Raw genomic sequence first — 19,596 nt, 5'->3', positions numbered from 1 at the left:
CTCTTTTCAGCCTAAGTTTTCAGTGCATTTCTTCCCTGCAACTGTTAAAATTGATAAAATTAATATAACTATAAGAAGCAAATTATTCCAAACATGTAATTATACTGCATACAATTAAAGACAAGTTTCTAAAGGATAAACACAAATTAGCTCTTTCATCAAGAAAATATGCAGATCAGGGGCGCATGGGTGGCTCAGTCAGTTAAGCATTCAACTTTTGATGTCAGCTCAGGTCATGATCTCACAGTCGTGGGAAAGAGCTCTCTCCCTCTCTGCCTCAACCCCTCTCACACTGAGTGCATGTGCTTGTTCTCTCTCAAAAATAAAACTAAATTATTTTTTAAAAAATCCTCTTCAATAAAAAGAAAAAAAATATCTAGATCATCACCAAGACAACAAAATGCCATTCTGGACAATTTTCTAAATAACTAACTGAAGAATACATGAAGTACACACTTAATTTTTAAAAATGGAAGTAAATGTTTCTACAGTGCACCGCACCTTTCCTTCCAGGATACGTGAACACAATTTTTCTTAATGACTCAGAGCCATTCTTATAATTATCAACTTTTATAAACAGTAACCTTGGTGCCATCTTTCTCTGATGGTGACTGATTCCAAGTTGTCATATTTTGTGGAGATCCTGTTTCTGGGCTTTTCTTTCTTTTTTTTCTTCTTTTTTTAACTGCTTGACCTTGAAGCTACAGATTATACTTCTTTTGACTGCTTAGGTTCTCTAAGGGTTTCCTGCAAATGGCTAGACAGTTAGGTTTCTCTCTGAATTAAAACAAAAAAAGTGTGAAGTATGCTCTCTTCTTCACAGTTGGGAAAATAGGTCTATTTTTCTACTTCATGGGTAGAAAATTGATAGCTTTGAGGGTCAGCTGTGTTTTGTTTGGCTAGAACAATATTTTAATTTTTTTAAATGTTTATTTATTTTTGAGACAGAGCACAATCAGGGGAGGGGCAGAGAAAGAGGAAGACACAGAATCTGAAGCAGGCTCCAAGCTCTGAGCTATCAGCAAAGAACCCAACACAGGGCTCGAACTCACGAACCAGGAGATTATGACCGGAGCCAAAGTTGGCTGTTTAACCAACTGAGCCACCCAGGCGCCTCTAGAACAACATTTTAAAGAAATTTAAACTTGAATGCCTTTAGGAAGCACACATTCTCAGTTAACTGCGGCTCTTTTGTTTCTCCCAACTATTTAAAACCAAGCCACAAAATGTATGTAAATTGGGATCAGTGCCCTATTCAAAGAGAATGTTAGGGGCACCTAAGTGGCTCAGGCAGTTAAGTGTCCAACTTTTGGTCTCAACTCAGGTCATGATCTCATGGTTTGTGAGTTCAAGCCCAGCATCGGGCTCTATGCTGACAATGTGAAATCTGCTTGGGATTCCTTCTCTCGTCTCTCTGCCCATGCCCTCCTTGAGCACACACATTCACACACTCTCTCTCAAAATAAATAAACAAACAAACAAAAAAGAGAATGCTAAAACAGACCCTTTCACCAGAGGTAAGTCTGGGATTTAGGACCAATTACCACTTGGAAAGTATCAAGCACCAATCTAGATCTCAGAAAATACCTATGTTCCTACTTGTATTCCAAATGACTCAGAGAAGGGGCAGGAGAACAAGCACCAATCAGCCTCGGAAGTACACTCATTCAAGTTTCAGATATTTATGTTTATGGCGGAAACTAGCCTTCATGGGTACATTCAACGTAACAGCAAAATGTGTTCAACAAATGGCAAAGTCATAATAAACAGGTAAACCCAACTAAAATATACTGTATATTTATGTGTGTGTATACGTAGAGACAAAAAATGAAAAATAGAGAAAGAAAATCCAAAGAAAGGTTAACAGTAACTACACCACAGGGTAGTGATATTACAAAAGGTTTTACTATTATTCTTGGTACTGCATTTCTTTTTTTTTTTCCATTCTGCATTTCTAGGTTCTCAACAATAATCACATATTAATTTAATAAGCTAGAAGAAAAAATAGAAAATCATTTTAGAATAACTTCATCTCAAAAGCTCAAACTACTCTATGAACCTTAAATTATTTAAATTAACTCTGGGGAACCTGGGTGGCTCAGTCAGTTAAGCTTCCGACTTTGGCTCAGGTCATGATCTCATGGTTTGTGAGTGCGAGCCCTACATCAGGTCTCTGCTGTCAGTGCAGAGCCTGCTTCAGATCCTCTGTCCCCTTCTCTCTCAAAAATAAATAATTAAAAAATTATTTAAATTAACTTTGCTAAAAAATAGAGACATGCTTATATGGGCATAGAATAGTCTGGCAGGGTAATAAAAACACTGCCAATGATAGCTGCTTCTAAATTTTTTTTCAGTGTTTATTTTTGAGAGAAAGAGAGAGAGAGAGAGCGAGCAGGGGAGGGGCAGAGAAAGAGAGGGAGACAGAGAATCTGAAGTAAACTGCAGGCTCCAGGCTCTGAGACATCAGCACAGAGCCCAATGTGGGGATTGAACCTACGAACCATGAAATCATGACCTGAGCCCAAGTCAGGCGCTTAACCATCTGAGCCACCTAGGCACCCTGACAGCTACATATAATAAGAGGAAATAGTTGACCTTGAAATTTGCTTTTCACTCTATATTCTTCTTGAATTTTAGGATGTATCTGTATTGTCTATTAAAAATACAAAACTACTACAGTGAATTCTATTACCATGTATTTACTCAGTGATTTCTCAGTTAACTGGGAAATAATAAATAGTGCAATTTCACAAATAGCAAAAGGAGGCACAGAAAAGTAATACAGTAGGTTTGATCCCAAATAAAGAATGCACGTGCTAACAGAAATAACATGGTATAACTGAAAGAGTACTAAGAAACCTGTGTTCTAGGCACAGCTCTATCACTAACAAGCAAATAAGATTGCAGGAGTACTTCAGATACTTGTGCCTCAGTTTCTTCTGACACATTAAGACATGAATTAGAACACTTATAAGTCTATGCCCTAAACATCTAAAAAGCAGTTTCAATACTACGGGACTACCAGCTAACCCACCAGAGGCCCACAGTTCCCCAGGGCGTAATTAGGTACCATGTTCTATGACCTGTTCTCATTTCTTGCCTTTGTAAATCAGCGGGGAAAAGCAGTCATTTTCTCAATCTGATGCTGTAAACAGATTAATTGTTTAAAAAAATCCTTTTTTATTTAGCTGAAGCGTCAGCTTGCAGAGATAAGCATCTTCCAACAAGGCAGCTTATGTTTTAATGAAACAAAGGTGACCAAGGGATATTTAATCATAGCTTCATTTCATCCTCAGGTGGCATCAAGCTCACCATCCTCATTTATAGATAAAAAACAAAACAAAACTGTGGTCACTGGGGTCCCTAGGTGGCTCAGTTGGTTAAGCATCCAACTTTGGCTTAGGTCATGATCTCAGGCTCGGATCCAGCCCTACATCAGACTCCCTGCTGTCAGCACAGAGCTCACTTTGGGTCCTCTGTCATCCTTCTCTCTGGCCCTCCATCCCCCTCTCAAAAATAAACATCAAAAAAACAAAAACAAAAAACTGTGGTCAAGAGAATTTGTTTATAGTCCCACAGCAATCTATGGTCAAATTATAATGAGAGTCCATTTTCTAACTCCAAGATCAGTATTCTTCCCACCTAAACACAGAGCTTATTTCCATACAAGAAAATCACATCAACTATCCAGACTCTGTGCCTCAGTTTATATTTTTGATCCAAATATTACAATAAAAGCAAAGTGGAAAATTACCTATTGTAAACAAAATTTGAAAACATCACCACAAGCTCACTTACAGCACTCAACAGGAATAGAAGCTGTCTGTAGAGAAAGGACTTTTCCATTCGGCTGGGGGATATGCACACGAAATACAAGTCGTACTCTAGTATTCTTTCTGCCAATATCAGTTTCTCCTTTTCGAAGTTCTATATCTGAATTGCGGAGTTTCAAAATACCTGCACAGTCAATACTAGGGAGAAAAATATACAAATTTTATTTGCTTACTGATATTTAGTGGTTCCCAACAACTTAGATAAACAGCTATTGTTAACTTGGCAGGGAAGAACTATCACGACCTAAAATCAGGCCAAAAAAGAAAGATGTATGATTACTATTTCAATTCTGAGATTAAAATGTTTTGAATGACAAAAGTGTAATAATGGTAAGTATGGTAGATTGTCTAAAAAGATGGCTGTCAATAATTCCTCCTCATTCTTGTACCTGCATGCCACTTTTCCCATTAAGAGGTGGAGGACCTATGTACCCTTTCCTTGAAAGCTGGCCTTATGATTTGCTTTGACAAACAGAATGTAACCAAGTGATGCAGTCTAAGTTATGGGCCCAACACTTAAGCCTCTATTGCTCTCTTGGAGCCTTGAGCCACCATTAAGTCCATCCAGCAAGCTGGAGAGAAAGGCCAAGACAATCCTCAACTACACCAGCCACCAGCCATCTTGTATGAGCCACTAAATTTTGGAGTGGTTTCACTGAACTAGATAAGTAATACCAAGTAAAAAGCCTTTAATTCTATATAAATAACTAAGCCAGAAAAGATTAACTTGTAGGACTCTAAATCAGTCAATAGCATACTTAGACTTTTCCAGTGATATGCTTATTAGTAAAAACAATCCATCAGCCTAAGATTCTTTTATTTCTAAAGAATGCAGACATAAGATTAAAGTTTTGGCATTTAGAGTCTAATATTTCATTATCTTCAAAATGTATTACTTGTATGGCTGCTTAACACACAATCAGGGAGGAAACAACAATACCTATGACGTGTTTGTTATTCACATATTGAAAGAATAAAGCAAATGGGAAACTAGCAATCGGCATCCTAGTTAAAGTTTACTCTGTCGTGGTATTCCTTGTCATCAGTCCTTTTGCCTTATCTACCAATAGTCCCAACTCTATCGCTCAACTGCCCAGAGGCCACAGAAGTTGCTGTAAAGGACAGTATGTGTTAGAAAACTAGGTTATCAAGTTAGGAACCAGTAAAGCAAAAGAAGAGTCCCAAAACAATGAATATTTTCACCTTTAGAAAGACACAGAAGAAATATCCAAAAAAGGAAGACACTCTTGAAAGTAACTATTTGCCATTTATGGATACTGAATTATATTTAACTGATACTGAATAACTCTGCTTTAGCTCAAAGCAGTACTGATCAAACTGTATCATGTAGTGATTATTCATGTTAACATGCCAATGAGTCTTTAGGGGGAAATGCCAGAGATCATCTATTTTATTGCGTTTTGAGGAAATGTATTTTATTTCTTTAAGTAAACTTTACCCTGGACATGAGGCTCAAACTCATGGCCTCAAAATCAAGAGTCACGTGCTCTAGTGACGAGTCAGCCAGGTGCTGGAAGGGAAGGTATTTTAGCAGAGAGTTAAGTTTCTAAGAAAAGATTTAGAAGAGTATCAGAAATGACAATCTTAAAACTCTGGCTAAGAAGTGCAAGAAAACACAAGACCAGACCAACAAGAAAACTGCACACGTAGGAATAAAAATAACTAGTAATTGTTTACAAATACGACTATATTTTATTTATTTTTTTAAGTACAAATATATTTTAGATCAGAGTATAATAATACTGCCACATGTTTTCATCTAGTTTTAAACACAGGGAGTAGTTATGAGTAGGATAAGGCAGTAAATACTGGCATCCTATATTGAATGGATGTGTGTGTGTCTCTAAGCAGGGTGGAATGAGAGCACTAGCTGTATTTGTTAACTAGTAACAGTGATATTTCTGCAGCTTTGTCCTTCCTGGTTTGATCCAGGCAGGCAGTATATGCTAGAACTGGTTGGGAAAGGGACATGAATCCTGTCTGACTACAACCTGTTTCATATGCTAACAGATGAGAAAAGGAGAAGGTAGATATGTTCATATCCTACTATTCTTATTTTTTCACATTATTTGATACGTGAAGCTTTCCCAATTTCTTGAAAATCTTAAAAACCTCAAGTACTCTTTTTTATTTAATTTACTGATTTATACATCATTTTTTAATGGATGAGGCATTTTACAGCATAAATACAAATAAGGTCAAGGAAAGACAGAAAAAAAATTAAATAGAAGCAACAGGAAATAAATATGTTCCAAAATTAGGGGTATACAAATTACTATAACTGAACATGACCGAACTTCCTAGAAGCCAAGGCAAAAAGAAAATGTGATAAAGTACAGGTCTTTCCTTGTCTGGTAAAGCAAAATCTACCATGTCATCAGCCTTTTCCCTTTAACTTGAAAAGATTCTCTGTGTGAATGGTGTATGTAATAATGACCAAGAGAGAATATCTTTAATAGTGGTTTACAGATTATGAAGAGTTATTCATAAGGATATTTCTTATTCTATCCTTCAAAGTTAAGTAGTATAAGAAGCTTCTGGTGATTTTCTACTTAACTTGATTCAAGTCTAATGCTTTGAACACCCAGAAGAATGAATGGATACATGGCATATAAACCATCTCCTAGGGATCAATTTTATGAGTTCTGAGAAAAAGATGATTCAAAACTGAGTTTTAAGTTCCTCTCTGTAGCTGTCTGTATATTCACATGCTTTTTTAAATGTTTATTTATTTTTGAGAGAGACAGAGCACGAGTGGAGAAGGGCAGAGAGAAAGTGGGACAAAGAATCCAAAGCAGGCTCCAGGCTCTGAACTGTCAGCACAGAGGCTGACACAGGGCTCAAACCCACGAACCATGAGATCATGACCTGAGCCAGTCGGACGCTTAACCTACTGAACCACCCAGGCTCCCTAGTACATTCATAAGCTTTTGATGCATGATGAAAAAGTAAGATATTAGAGTAAAAGAAGCCTACATGTATGCATTTCTCACTCAGTGGTTGGCTACCTCATGTTATTTCAAAATGGGTCAAGGGGCACCTGGTCAAGGGGCAGTCCATTAAGCATCAAACTTTGGCTCAGGTTATGATCTCATGGTTTGTGAGTTTGAGCTCCACGCTGGCTGACAGTTCAGAGCCTACTTGGGATTCTTGCTCTCCTCTGCCCCTCCCCCATTTGCATGTGCACGCGCTCTCTCTCTCTCTTTCTTTCTCCCTTCCTCCAAATAAGTAAATAAACCTAAAAAGAAAAAAGAAAGAAAATGGGTCAAATAGAATGCCTAGAGGCACAGTCACTCTTCTCCTCAAGAAAGAGTTTTGCTCAAGTGCATAAACAAGCATTGGTTCAGATTCCAAAGTTCTTTTTATATCAGAACACAGAAATTCAAGAGTAGAGACCACCATGGCTCAGTGAGTTAAGTGTCTGACTCTTCACTTCAACTCAGGTCATGATCTCATGGTTCCTGAGTTTGAGTCCCGCCTCAGACTCTGCACTGACAGCTTGCAGAGCCTGCCTGGGATTCTCTCTCTCCTTCTCTCTCTGCCCCTCCCCTGCTCTCTCTCTAAAATAAATAAATTAATTAAAAAAAAAAGAGAGAGTAGAGACCATCAGCCAGCTATCTGCTTTTGCCTTAAAAGAACTCTATAGTAGCCCGTGTGATGACTTACTGGGTTGGGTTCTCCCATACTATCCATTTGAACAAAGTAGGTAAAAATAAGGTTTTATTTCAATATTAACTTGTGTTTTCCAGTAATAAGTAGGTAACAAGATAAGTTATTTAAGACAATTCTTATTTTATAATAATATAATTTTATCACAATGTTCACTTAATCTAAAAAGTTACTTAAGTATAAATGTAAAGAAGAGATCAAGAGACCAAAATCTGATTTTATATAATTGTTCTTGCAATAGCCTGGGACAGATGTTACTGCCATTTTAAGAAAGGTAGTTTGAAACAATTTCTGTAATCAACCTCACTTTAAGTTTCAAATACCTAGTTGTGATGGGATTAACAGTTGCCTACTAAATAAATATCCTTTCCCCCCTTCTTTCTTAGTAATAGGCCCCTGTATCATTAGAGGTAGCAATGTGCTCAGGTGAAAAAACAATCCCAGATCTTCCTTATTTACAAGGATGAACAATAAGATGTGCTGGATAGGTTTCTGTAACAAGCCTCTTGATAAAATAGATTAGACAGATTAACTGGTGGCACCTGGCTGGCTCATTTGGTGGAGCATATGACTCTTGATCCATAGAGCTTATTACTTTTTAAAATATATAAATAAATACAATGCAATAAAATAAGGATGCCAAACTCAGATGGACGTTTTCTTTTACCCTTCTTCCTTATTCCTTCTGGGACTATGGCTGTGATAGTTAAGAGTTTCACCAGCCATTTTGCAGCATGAAGCAATTTTGAGGCTAGAAATCACATGTTAAGAATAGTAGAGGGGGCACACAAGTGGCTCATTTGGTTGAAGTGTCCAACTCTTGATTTTGGCTCAGGTCATGATCTCAAGGTTCATGAGATCAAGCCCCACATGAGGCTCTGTGCTGACTGCAGAGACTGCTGGGGAGCCTGTCTCTTCTCTATCTGCCCCTCCCCTGCCCAAGTGCGCACACACTTTCTCTCTCAAAATAAATAAACACTAAAAAGGGGGGGAGGGGCCACCTGGGTGGCTCAGTCTGTTAAGGGTCTGTTAAGGTCATGATCTCATGGTTCGTGAGTTTAAGCCCTGCCTCAGGCTCTCTGCTGTCAGCACAGAGCCTCCTTCAGATCCTCTGTCCATACACTCTCTCTCTCTCTGCCCCCTCCCCTACTTGCTCTCAGAAAAAAAAATTTTTTTAATTAAAAAAGAAAAAAAAAAGCAGAGAAGAAAAACAGAGTTTAGGGCCCCAATGGTTACTGTGATGGCCCTAAAATGGCTATTTGTACATTTCTCTTATGGAATAACAAACTAAATATCTAATGTTTAAACTACTGCATTCATTCTCTAACATATAATCCAAACCTGAACAAAACTCTAAAGCATTCTTATTCAGAAGCTAGTCACCTCATTTTGTTTGGAAAGGAGTAAAACAGGTACACCTGGAGATAAAAAAAAGCTTTTCTTAAAGAAATTTGACAATCATAGTAATTATATTGCAATTTTTCCTTTTTTGTCTATCCTATTAGACTGTGAGCTACGTGAAAAAAAAAGCCATATATTTTTATCTTAACATTTAACAAAATGCTCAGCTGGTACTACCTGGTTCATAAACTTTTGCTGAATTGAATTTCCTTTCTGGAAATTTGCTACCAACTTTAGCAAATGTACTACACTTATTTACATAATGTTATTCTGTTAATTCAGAACCATGAATAATTCATTTCTGTACTACAAAAAGAAATATGTTTTTCTCTAAAAGCTGTTTTTGGGGAAAAAAACTGTCCATTTTGGGGTATGTTTCAAGATACCTGGCTGACATATTGTTTTCAGGAAGAAGGGGAATTTCCAGAACTTTCGTGCTGGCAATTATTATCTCTTGACTTGCAGTAGCAACAGTCTTCCCAGTGATTCGATGAACCTGGTAAAATGCATGAGGTCGTAAATATCGATCATCTGCTGTTCCAATAAACATCTGTAGATTTATCGGCTTTTCATTATAGCCCAGGAGCTAATCAGAAAAAACAAACAAAAATACAATTTATTACCCATGTATTTATAGTAAGTTTACAACAGGAAGTCTATTATATCTGTAACATATATTATTGATACACAAAATGTTACTTCAAGAAGGTAACAATAAAAAAGTAGTAAGTGAACAATCTTCCAAATTTCAGAAGATTATGAGTTATAAAGTGCTGGAATATGTTATAAAGGGATGAGGGGCTTTTGAGAGTTTTGTTTTTTGTATAAATATCTGGAATAAAAATTTTACAATTTCTTACAGAGTGCTGCACAGAACCGCAAGGAAAGGGCACCTGGATGGCTCATTGTAAGACTTGAGGCTCCTGACCTTGGGATTGAGTCTGAGCCCTATGTTGGGTGTAGGGATTACTTAACAATAAATTAAAAAAAAAAAAAAAAAAAAAAAAAAAAAAAAAAAAAAAAAAAAAAAAAACAGAAAGAAAGAAAGATAAAAGGCGCCTGGGTGGCTCAGTAGATTGGGCATCCAACTCTTGATTTCGGCTCAGGTCATGAACCCAGGGCTGTGAGATAAAGCCCCGCGTTAGGCTTCATGCTGAGCCTAGAGCCCGCTTAAGATCCTCGTTCTCCGGGCACCTGGGTGGCTCAGTCGGCTAATGTCTGACTTCAGCTCAGGTCATGATCTCACAGTTTGTGGGTTCGAGCCCCGTGTCGGGCTCTGTGCTAAACGCTTGCTCAGAGCCTGGAGTCTGTTTTGGATTCTGTGTCTCCTTCCCTCTCTGCCCTTCCCCCGCTCACGCTCTCTCTCACTCTGTCTCTCAAAAATAAATAAATGTAAAAAAGATCCTCGCTCTCTCAGGATGCCTAGGTGGCTGTCGGTTAAGTGACCGACTTCAACTAACGGTTTGTGAGTTCAAGCTCGGTATCAGGCTCTCTGCTGTCAGTGCAGAGCCTGCTTCATATCCTCTGCCTCCTTCTTTTTCTGCATCTCTCCTGTTCACTCTCTCTCTCTCTCTCTCTCTCTCAAAAATAAACATAAAAAAAAAAGAAGATTCTTTCTCTCTCCCTCTGGCCCTCTCCCCAACTAGTGCTCTCAAAAGGAAGGAAGGAAGAAAGGGAGGACCAAAAAGAAGGCTGATTCTGTACTCTAGGTAACATTAACCATCCAGTCCAGCCTTAAAAGACACTGGTATAAAGGGGGACCTGGGGGGCTTAGTTGGTTAAGCGTCTAACTCTTCATTTCAGCTCAGGTCATGATCTCACATTTTGTGGGTTCAAGTCCCAAGTCAAGCTCCATGCTGACAGTGTGAACCCTGCTTGGGGTTCTCTCTTCCTCTGCTCTTCCACTGAGTGTTCTCTCTCTCTCTCTCTCTCTCTCACGAGCTTCTCTCTTCCTCTGCTCTTCCACTGAGTGTTCTCTCTCTCTCTCTCTCTCCGTTTCTCTCAAAATAAACAAGTAAACTTAAAAAAAAGACTTGGGTGTACAGGAAGGTCCTCTAACAAGCTGTTAAAACCAAAATGTTTGTTTTAGTAGAAAAAAAATCTCAAAAAGCCTATTATATATGGTATCAACTTAAAACTTCAGCGGACTTTAACAGGCTGGGCTACTTGACTTTCTTTGGTGTCCTTCACTATTGTTGAGGTTAAGATGTGTATACAGGAGGATGACCAGGAGGTGCTGGAGGTAAAAATAGCAACCACAAAAAAAGGAGGAAAATCAAAGAAATAGGGCCTGAAGAAGTACACATATAGCACTTAGGGAGATTTCCCTGTCCAATCTGATGCTGAGCAGCACCCATCTGACCCACCATCATGCAGATAACAAAGACAAACTGGAACAAGCACAAAGAACTACTTGAAAGCACGGACAGCAACCAAAGTAAGCATATACTGGAAGCAAATTGACACGTGTTAGAAGAGAGTAACAAAAAAGTGTTTCCTGCAATCCATAAAATTAATAGGCAACAGACGGAATGGGAAAAGATAACTGCAAATGACATATCAGATAAAGGGCTAGTACCCAAAATCTATAAGGAACTCACCAAACTCCACACCCAAAAAACAAACAATCCAGTAAAGTAATGGGCAGAAGACATTAACAGACACTTCTCCAAAGAGGACATCCAGATGGCCAACAGACACGTGAAACGATGCTCAGCATCCCTCCTCAGCAGGGAAATACAAATCAAAACCACAATGAGATAGCACCTCAAGCCGGTCAGAGTGGCTAAAATGAGCACATCAGCAGATTCTAGATTAGTTGACGAGGATATGGAGAAACGGGTACCCTCCTACACTGTTGGTGGGAATGTAAACTGGTACAGCCCCTCTGGAAAACAGTGTGGAGGTTCCTCAAAAAATTAACAATAGAACTCCCCTATGACCCAGCAATAGCACTGCTAGGAATTTACCCAAGGGATCCAGGAGTGCTGATGCATAGCGGCAAATGCACCCCAATGTTCACAGCAGCACTCTCAACAAGAGCCAAAACATGGAAAGAGGCTAAGTGTCCATCAACTGACGAATGGATCAAGAAGCTGTGGTTTATCTATACAATGGAATACTACATGGCAGTGAGAAAGAATGAAATCTGGCCATGTGTAGCAACGTGGATAGAACTGGAGGGTGTTATGCTGAGTGAAATAAGTCAGGCAGAGGACAGATACCATATGTTTGCACATATAGGAGGATTAGGAGGAACTTAACGGAGGATTGTGGGGGAGAAGGGGGAAAATAGTGGGGGACAGGGAAGGAGGCAAACCATGAGAGACTCTTGAATGCCGAGAACAAAATGAAGGCTGATGGAGGTGGGGGGAAGGGGAAGGTGGGTGATGAGCATAGAGAAGGGCACTTGTGGGAATGAGCACTGGGTGTTATATGGAAACCAAATTGATAATAAACTATGTTTTTAAAAAAAAGTGTTTCCTGTTTTTTTCTTTTAATTTTTTTTAATGTTTTATTTATTTCTAGGAGAGAGAGAGAGAGCGTGAGCAGGGGAGGGTCAGAGAGAGAGGGAGTCACAGACTCTGAAACAGGCTCCAGGCTCTGGGCTGGCAGTCAGCACAGAGCCCGACGCCAGGCTCGAACCCATGAACCGCGAGATCATGACCTAAGCGAAAGTCGGACGCTTAACCGACTAAGCCACCCAGCCGCCCCTAGTGTTTCCTGTTTTTAAGGCTTTTAACCTGAGGGAAGGTCACAGTCCATGCCTTATGAAGCGGTTGAAACTCCTATACAGAATCTATAGTCTGAAGGGCCTCAAGAACCAAGGGCAGAGTTTCGGATAACCGCAGCCTCTGCAGAGTAAGAGGAATTCCCAGAGGGGCGCCTGGGTGGCTTAGTCGGTTAAGCGTCCGACTTTCGCTTAGGTCATGATCTCGCGGTTCGTGGGTTCGAGCCCCGCGTCGGGCTCTGTGCTGACTGCCAGCTCAGAGCCTGGAGCCTGTTTCAGTCTGTGACTCCCTCTCTCTCTGACCCTCCCCTGCTCATGCTGTCTCTCTCTCTCTCTCTCTCCTAGAAATAAATAAAACATTTAAAAAAAAAAAAAAGAGGAATTCCCAGAAATGAGACAGTGAGAGAAGGGAAGCCCCAAGTTATATAAAGAAACCTTGCCCAGTCCTTTGGCTGACCTGGAAATCATCTATGAACAGGTCAGATCCCAATAAGTCTAAGGCTAATAGAGCTAAAATGAAATTAGAAGCTGCTACCAACCAGAGAGACAGATTTTACAGGTTGATTCCAACCAAGTTAAGTGACTGCTTAAACAACAAAAAAAGTCAACATTCTTTGGGGGTACATTTGGGTAGATATGTGTATCTGTTTTTGGTGTTTTTGAATTGGATTTCTTTATATATTCTGAATTACTAATCCCTTGAAGATACAGGATTTACAAATATCTTTTCATTCTGTAGGGCTTTTTTCCCCCCACTTTCTTGGTGGTGTCCTTTGAAACACAAGTTTTTAACTATTATGGAGTCCAATTTATCTATTTTGTCTTTTGTTGCCTGTGTTTTTGTTGTCATACCTGAGAAACCATTGACAAATCCAATGTCAAGATTTCCCTGAATGTTTTCTTCTAAGAGTTTATAGTTTTAGTAAAGTCTTACATTTAGGTCCTTGATCCATTTTCAGTTTATTTTTGTCTATGACGTAAGGGTAAGGGTACAACTATATTATTTTGCATGTAGATATCCAATTTGCCCAGCACCATTTGTTGAAAAGACTGTCCTTTCCCCCCATGAACAATCTTGGCATCCTGTAGAAAATGAATTGACCATATGTGTGAGACCTTATTTCTGGGCTTTCTATTCTATTTCATCAATCTGTTTTTATGTCAGTACCATAGTGTTTTAAACACTGTAGGTTTGCAGTAAGTTACAAGTCAGGAAGAGTAAGACCTCCAAATTTATTCTTCTTTTTCAGGACTGTTTTCACTATTTGAGGCTTCTTACAATCCCGTATGAATCTGAAAATATGCTTTTCCATTCAAAAAAAGGCTGTTGGAATTTTGGTTGGTACAGCACTCAACTAATAGATTGCTTTGGGGAGTACTGATGGCTTAATAATGTTGTTTTCCTATCTATGAACATGGATTTCCAACTTTTTATGTATACTTAAATTTTATTTTTATTTTATTTGTTTCCATCTATTTTTATTTCAGCAATATTTTATAGTTTTCAGCATCTAAGTCTTGACACCTCCTTGGTTCAACATATTCCTAAGTATTTAATTTCTTTAGATGCTACTGTAAATAGAATTACTTTTTAAATTTCCTCCTCAAGTTGCTCATCACTGGTACATAGAACCACAAATGGTATATGTATTTTGATCTTCTACTCTGAAATGTTGAATTCTTTTATTATCTCTATTAGCTTTATTACGGATGATATGGTATTTTCTATGTATATGAACATGTCATCTATGAATGCAGATCATTTTACCTCTTTGCAATTCAAATGCTTTTAATTTATTTTTATTGTATAGTTCTAGCTAGGACTTTGAGCACAAATGCTGAATAGCAGTGGTGAAAGTGAGCCTCCTTATCTTGTTCTTAATTTTAATTCAGTCTTTTTAAAAAAACGTTTATTTATTTTGAGAGAGAGGTAGAGTGAGCAGTAGGAGGGAGAGAAAGAGGAAGAGAGAGAATCCAAAGCAGACTCCACACTGTCAGCACAGAGCCCAATACGGGGCTTGAACTCACAAACCATGAGATAATGGCCTGAGCCGAAATCAAGTTGGACACTTAACTGAATGAGCCACCCAAGTGCCCCTAGCTTTGTCTTTTACCTTTAAACATGATTTTAGCTGTGGGCTTTTCATAAATGACCTTTCATTGTAAGGAATTTTCCCCTTTTCCTAGTCTGCTGAGTGTTAGGGGTTTTTTGGTGGCTTTTTGTTTGTTTATAATGAAAGGCTATTGGGGCACCTAGGCGGTTCAGTCGGTTAAGCATCTAACCTCAGCTCAGGTCATATCTCACAGTTCCTGAATTCGAGCCCTGTGTCAGATTCTGTGCTGACAGCTCATATAGCCTAGAGCCTGCTTCGGATTCTGTGTCTCTCCCAATCTCTCAAAAATTAATAAACTTCCAAAAAATAAATTTAACAAAAGGCTGTTAAATGTTGTCAAATGCTTTTCCTGTGTCAACTGAGATAATCATGTTTTTTTTTTTAATACGTTCTATTAATGTGGTATATTATATCAATTGATTGTCCCATGTTGAATCACTTTTTGCATTTCTGGGATAAATTCCACTTGGCAATGTTATATAAACCTTTTACTGTGCTGTTGGATTTGGTTTGCTTTTTGTTGAGAATTTTTGTGTTTATATTCATTAGAAATACTGATCTCTACTTTTCTTGTATGTTTGTCCTTATTATTATCCTTTTGGTTAAAAAAAAATTTCATGTCTCACAGAAATCCCTTCATCTATTCACATACATAACCTACTTTTTCTACTAAATGATCTAGTATTTTATCATGGTTAAATGAAAGACTCTTTGTAGTTAACTCCAACACTGACGAAGAGGTAGATCTAAGCCATCTCATATCTAGGTCTGCTTCTATTGATTGTTTTCTTTTCACTGTGGGTCACACTTTCGTGTGTGTGTGTGTGTGTGTGTGTGTGTGTGTGTGTGTGTATGTGTGTGTCTGTATTGTTGAACATATACTGAACATTTTGTATGACAGACTTCCAAAGACTCACAAAGAAATGCATTTACCTCCAGAAAGAGGTATGCTATTTCTTTTGTCAGGTAACAGTTCTTACACTATGTCTGGGCTTCATTGCAGCTTTAGTCTGATTCCTCTGCTTTGAGTTAGTCGCTTCCTTGTATTTGGTAGTCTTACAAATTTCAGAGAGATTTCTCTCAGTAATCTCCACTCCTACTTTTAGCCACAATTGGGAGAAAGATCTGATCCATGGCTGCTTTAATCCATTAAATCTACAAGGGAGCGACATGATAATGTAGGTTGTATTTAGTCCATTTTTCAGTATGCAGAGTGGAGGAGGTGTCCAGCTCTTCAAGGCAGTCCTGGAGTTTCTGGCACTGAGTCCCTAGCACTGTCAGAAGTTGTGGTCATGAGTCACAGTGTTACTAATGTTTTCACTACATCAGTACTGGGTAGGATGGCTGGACAATGTTCCAAACTATGTAGCTTCCAAGCCTGAGATTTTATAATTACCCTTTAAAAAATTATTTCCTGTTTGTTGTACTATGATTTATAAATTATCCTGACAGATGATATCAAATATAAACTGCTCAGTAGTGTCATATAGGTTGTGATAAATATTAGCTATTATTCTGCATTCAAGATTCTAGGGATATAATGTAGTCAGGGTTCAAATGTGCAGAAAGTTTCATCCTACTATGTAGTTTTTCAAGTGAATACTCCTCCTGCTTGTCCATCCCTAGATTTACAGTGGAGTTTGTAATCAAGCAACGTCACATAATTCATTGATTATCCTCTACCTAGGAAAGGAGAGGAAGATTTCTGCCTATTATCGGGTAATATAATTTACCTAGAATGGTTTCCAATACTGTAACATTTATAGAGAAGCAATTAAAGCTTGGACCAGAAAACTTGCAATAGCCTTATAACTGTTGTCCCTGTTTTCATTCTGGCTCCCTTACAGCCTATTTGCTGTCCAGAAGCCAGAACAAACTTTAACGAGATAATTTCACCCTCTGCTCAGAACTCTCTAATGGCTTCCTTCCAACACTCAACTAAATTCAAATGCCCTATGATGATTTACAAGGTCTATGTGATTTGAGCCCTGGCTAACTTGTTGCTTTACCTTCTTTAACTCGCTTCCCTCAACAGTTTGCTCTGACCACCCTGGCCTTACTGCTTGAACCACCCAAGCTCATTGCTAACCTCAAGGATTTCACACTTGATATTTTATCCCTCTGGAATATTTCTCCCTCTGATCTTCATATTACCTCACTCCTTCAGTTTCATACTCAAAGGTTAGCTTCTAAGAGAAGACCACCCTATCTAAAATACCATATCTCTGTCCCCTTATCTTGTTTTATTATTTTTAATAGTATGGATCACTATGAAAAGTGTATTAATCATTTATTATCTGTTATCCTCAGTACCATAAGTTCCAAGAAGGCAGAAACTTTATTTTGTTCACTCTTCTACCCTTTCCTTTTTTAACTGAGGATCCATTATAAAAATATCCATATTGAATGCCACTGCTTCAGCCAATATTATATAGGTGACACTAAAATAAAGATGTTAACTATATGCTAACATAACTAGAATTTACTTTTTTAATATTTATTTTTTGGGAGATAGAGGGTGGGCAGGGGAGGGTACAGAGAGGGGGAAACAGAGGATCCAAAATGGGCTCTGTGCTGACAACAACGAGCCCAATGTGGGCTCAAACTCACCAACTATGAGACCATGATGTGAGCCAAAGTCAGACACTCAACCAACTGAGCCACCAGGTGCCCCCAACTAACTAGAATTTAAATAAAATCTTGAAACAAAAAGAATTTTTAAAAAGTAAAATTAAAAAAATAAAGAAAAAAGCGACATGTACTAAACTTCAAAAAATTAGTGAAGACTCTAAAAGGCAGAAATTTATTTATAATAAAAAGAATGTAGGGAAGTATATGATAAAAATCAATGAAGGCTCTATGAAGGAGAGAGAATACAGAATCATTGAAATCAGCTAGGAGGCTGAAGCACTAGGTACTAACATGTATTGAAAGTTTAAACTAAGGTGGAAGTGAGAACATAAACAGAAAATAGAAGTGAAGAGGGATGAATGCAACAAATATTTCCCTAAAGAAAAAAAAAATTTTTTTAATGACTACACATAAAATACTAAGGAGAAAGAAAAAAAGAAGTTAGAAGTTCTGAGCTTCAGTATCCAGGAGAATGGTGGTATCGCTAGCAAATAAGTGAAGAAATCACTGATTTAGAACAGGTTTGGAGGGAGGTAAGGTTTTCACTGTTAGTCATGGTGTATTCCAAGTAACAGTGAGATGGCTAGGTGGAAATATGAGGCTGTATCAGATGTACATTCTTTTAGCCCAGCCGTAACATTACTGAACAATAAACACAATGCTTTGCTATCTATTTTGATAACAAAAATAATACAGTCTAGTGTGTCTTAAAAGGATGACACTTATCTGTTTTCCTCTTCCTATTTTGACATGACGAATATGGACTATAAAAGCTTCAGTATAGCAGTACTCAAGAGGACTTGAAACACTACTGAGTTTTAACTTCAACATTGTGATCTGCAGTGCCCTGAGCAAAGTGTGAAGTGATAAGATATCATACATGTTCTAACTACTCTGCCATCATTGCACAAAAACAGCCACAGTCAATATATAAACGAATGAGCATTTTTTTACACTAGAGGCATTTTATGACAATGAGCCAGAGATTCAAATTCCTATGCATGGGATAACTAGTTCTTCAAAGTACAGAACTAGCCTCTGTTGCATGGAACTTCAGAATGTCCCACATATATTTATGTATACAGAAAAACTTACGAACTTAGAACCCAACTCCACAGTATAAATAAATACCAAAAAAATTAGCAGTTTTAACACATGAATTTGTAATGAATATGACCACCATATAAATTGAGGAAAACTTTAGCAAGAGTTCATCATTTCAGAAAATCATGTCATTGCCATTAATGCCACTCACTCACAGAATTTAGGTGGCTGATCAATACCTGCAACAACTGCAGTGATACCGCAGGTACAAATATCTAATCATGCCTTCTACAGTCAATGTCAAGCCTTTTCATTTTGAAATGTAACTATTTTGTTATAATTTAGTTTTCTAAATTTTTTTCCTCATAATATTATAGTATTATATTGATAGTCTTTAAATTTGTATGTGCAAGTTGATTATATAATCTTTGCATTTCCATTTCAAGTTAATGAAGTAGTACTACAGAATATTTGTTTAAAAAAAAAAAAGAGTGGGGTTGGGTATGATAGGGTTGAGGATGATTAGTCTACAAGATCTGCAAGTCGAGACATATACAAGTTTTCTCTTCGACCAGTCTGTCTAAAAGCAAATCTTCCAGTCTCTTGTCTGGAAGCATAAACTTGTCATAAGAATTTTGGGAGTTAAGAAAAGGGTTCAGAAGTCTTCCTATCCAGACTTTCTTTATGCCTCTCCCGCCATCCACCCTCCATTTTCTATACAGATCTTCAAGCTCTGCCTTCAGGTGTTCTAGAACCTAGAATGTCTATTTCATTCCCACTGAAGAGCAAATCTCCAATATACTCCCAGGGTAAGACAGTGAAGATCACTTCGCTATACTACATAAGAGAAAAATCTGCAAAGTTTAACTGCTTCTTTTGTAGACTTTCAACTAATCTTTCTGTTTTCAGCTCCACCTCACATCCCACCTTCAGAGATACCCAGTGCCTCATACTCCTGAGTCTTTTCACGGTTCTTTAACATAAAATGGCTTGTGCTCTTTATTGACTCTTTCTCTCTATCCAACAAGGTTAAGTTACAAGTGTCTAATGTCTAATGAGAGTAAACACATGTGTTCGATTTACTATATTTAACTGGAAGCTGTAGTTTTCTGTAAATATTTATATAGTCAAAAATTCTATCAATATTTTCCCC

General features: G+C 38.0%; 1 protein-coding gene across 2 annotated transcripts in view; it reads right to left on the bottom strand.

Moving 5' to 3' along the window:
- NFATC3 (nuclear factor of activated T cells 3) overlaps positions 1 to 19,596 on the bottom strand; it is a 137,834-nt gene that overhangs the window by 56,660 nt on the left and 61,578 nt on the right. For both annotated transcript variants that reach the window (XM_039221750.1, XM_039221752.1), the window contains exons 4-5: positions 9,311 to 9,510; positions 3,799 to 3,971 (exon numbers count right to left, since the gene is read on the bottom strand). In XM_039221750.1, coding sequence (XP_039077681.1) covers positions 3,799 to 3,971; positions 9,311 to 9,510 — 373 coding nt within the window. The remainder of the gene's footprint in view (positions 1 to 3,798; positions 3,972 to 9,310; positions 9,511 to 19,596) is intronic.

This window comes from Hyaena hyaena, unplaced genomic scaffold, assembly GCF_003009895.1.
Source record: "Hyaena hyaena isolate Hyena2069 unplaced genomic scaffold, ASM300989v1 scaffold_18, whole genome shotgun sequence".
NCBI lineage: Eukaryota > Metazoa > Chordata > Mammalia > Carnivora > Hyaenidae > Hyaena > Hyaena hyaena.
The sequence above is the reverse complement of the archived record's forward strand: the minus strand, read 5'-3'. Positions and strand labels throughout refer to the sequence as shown.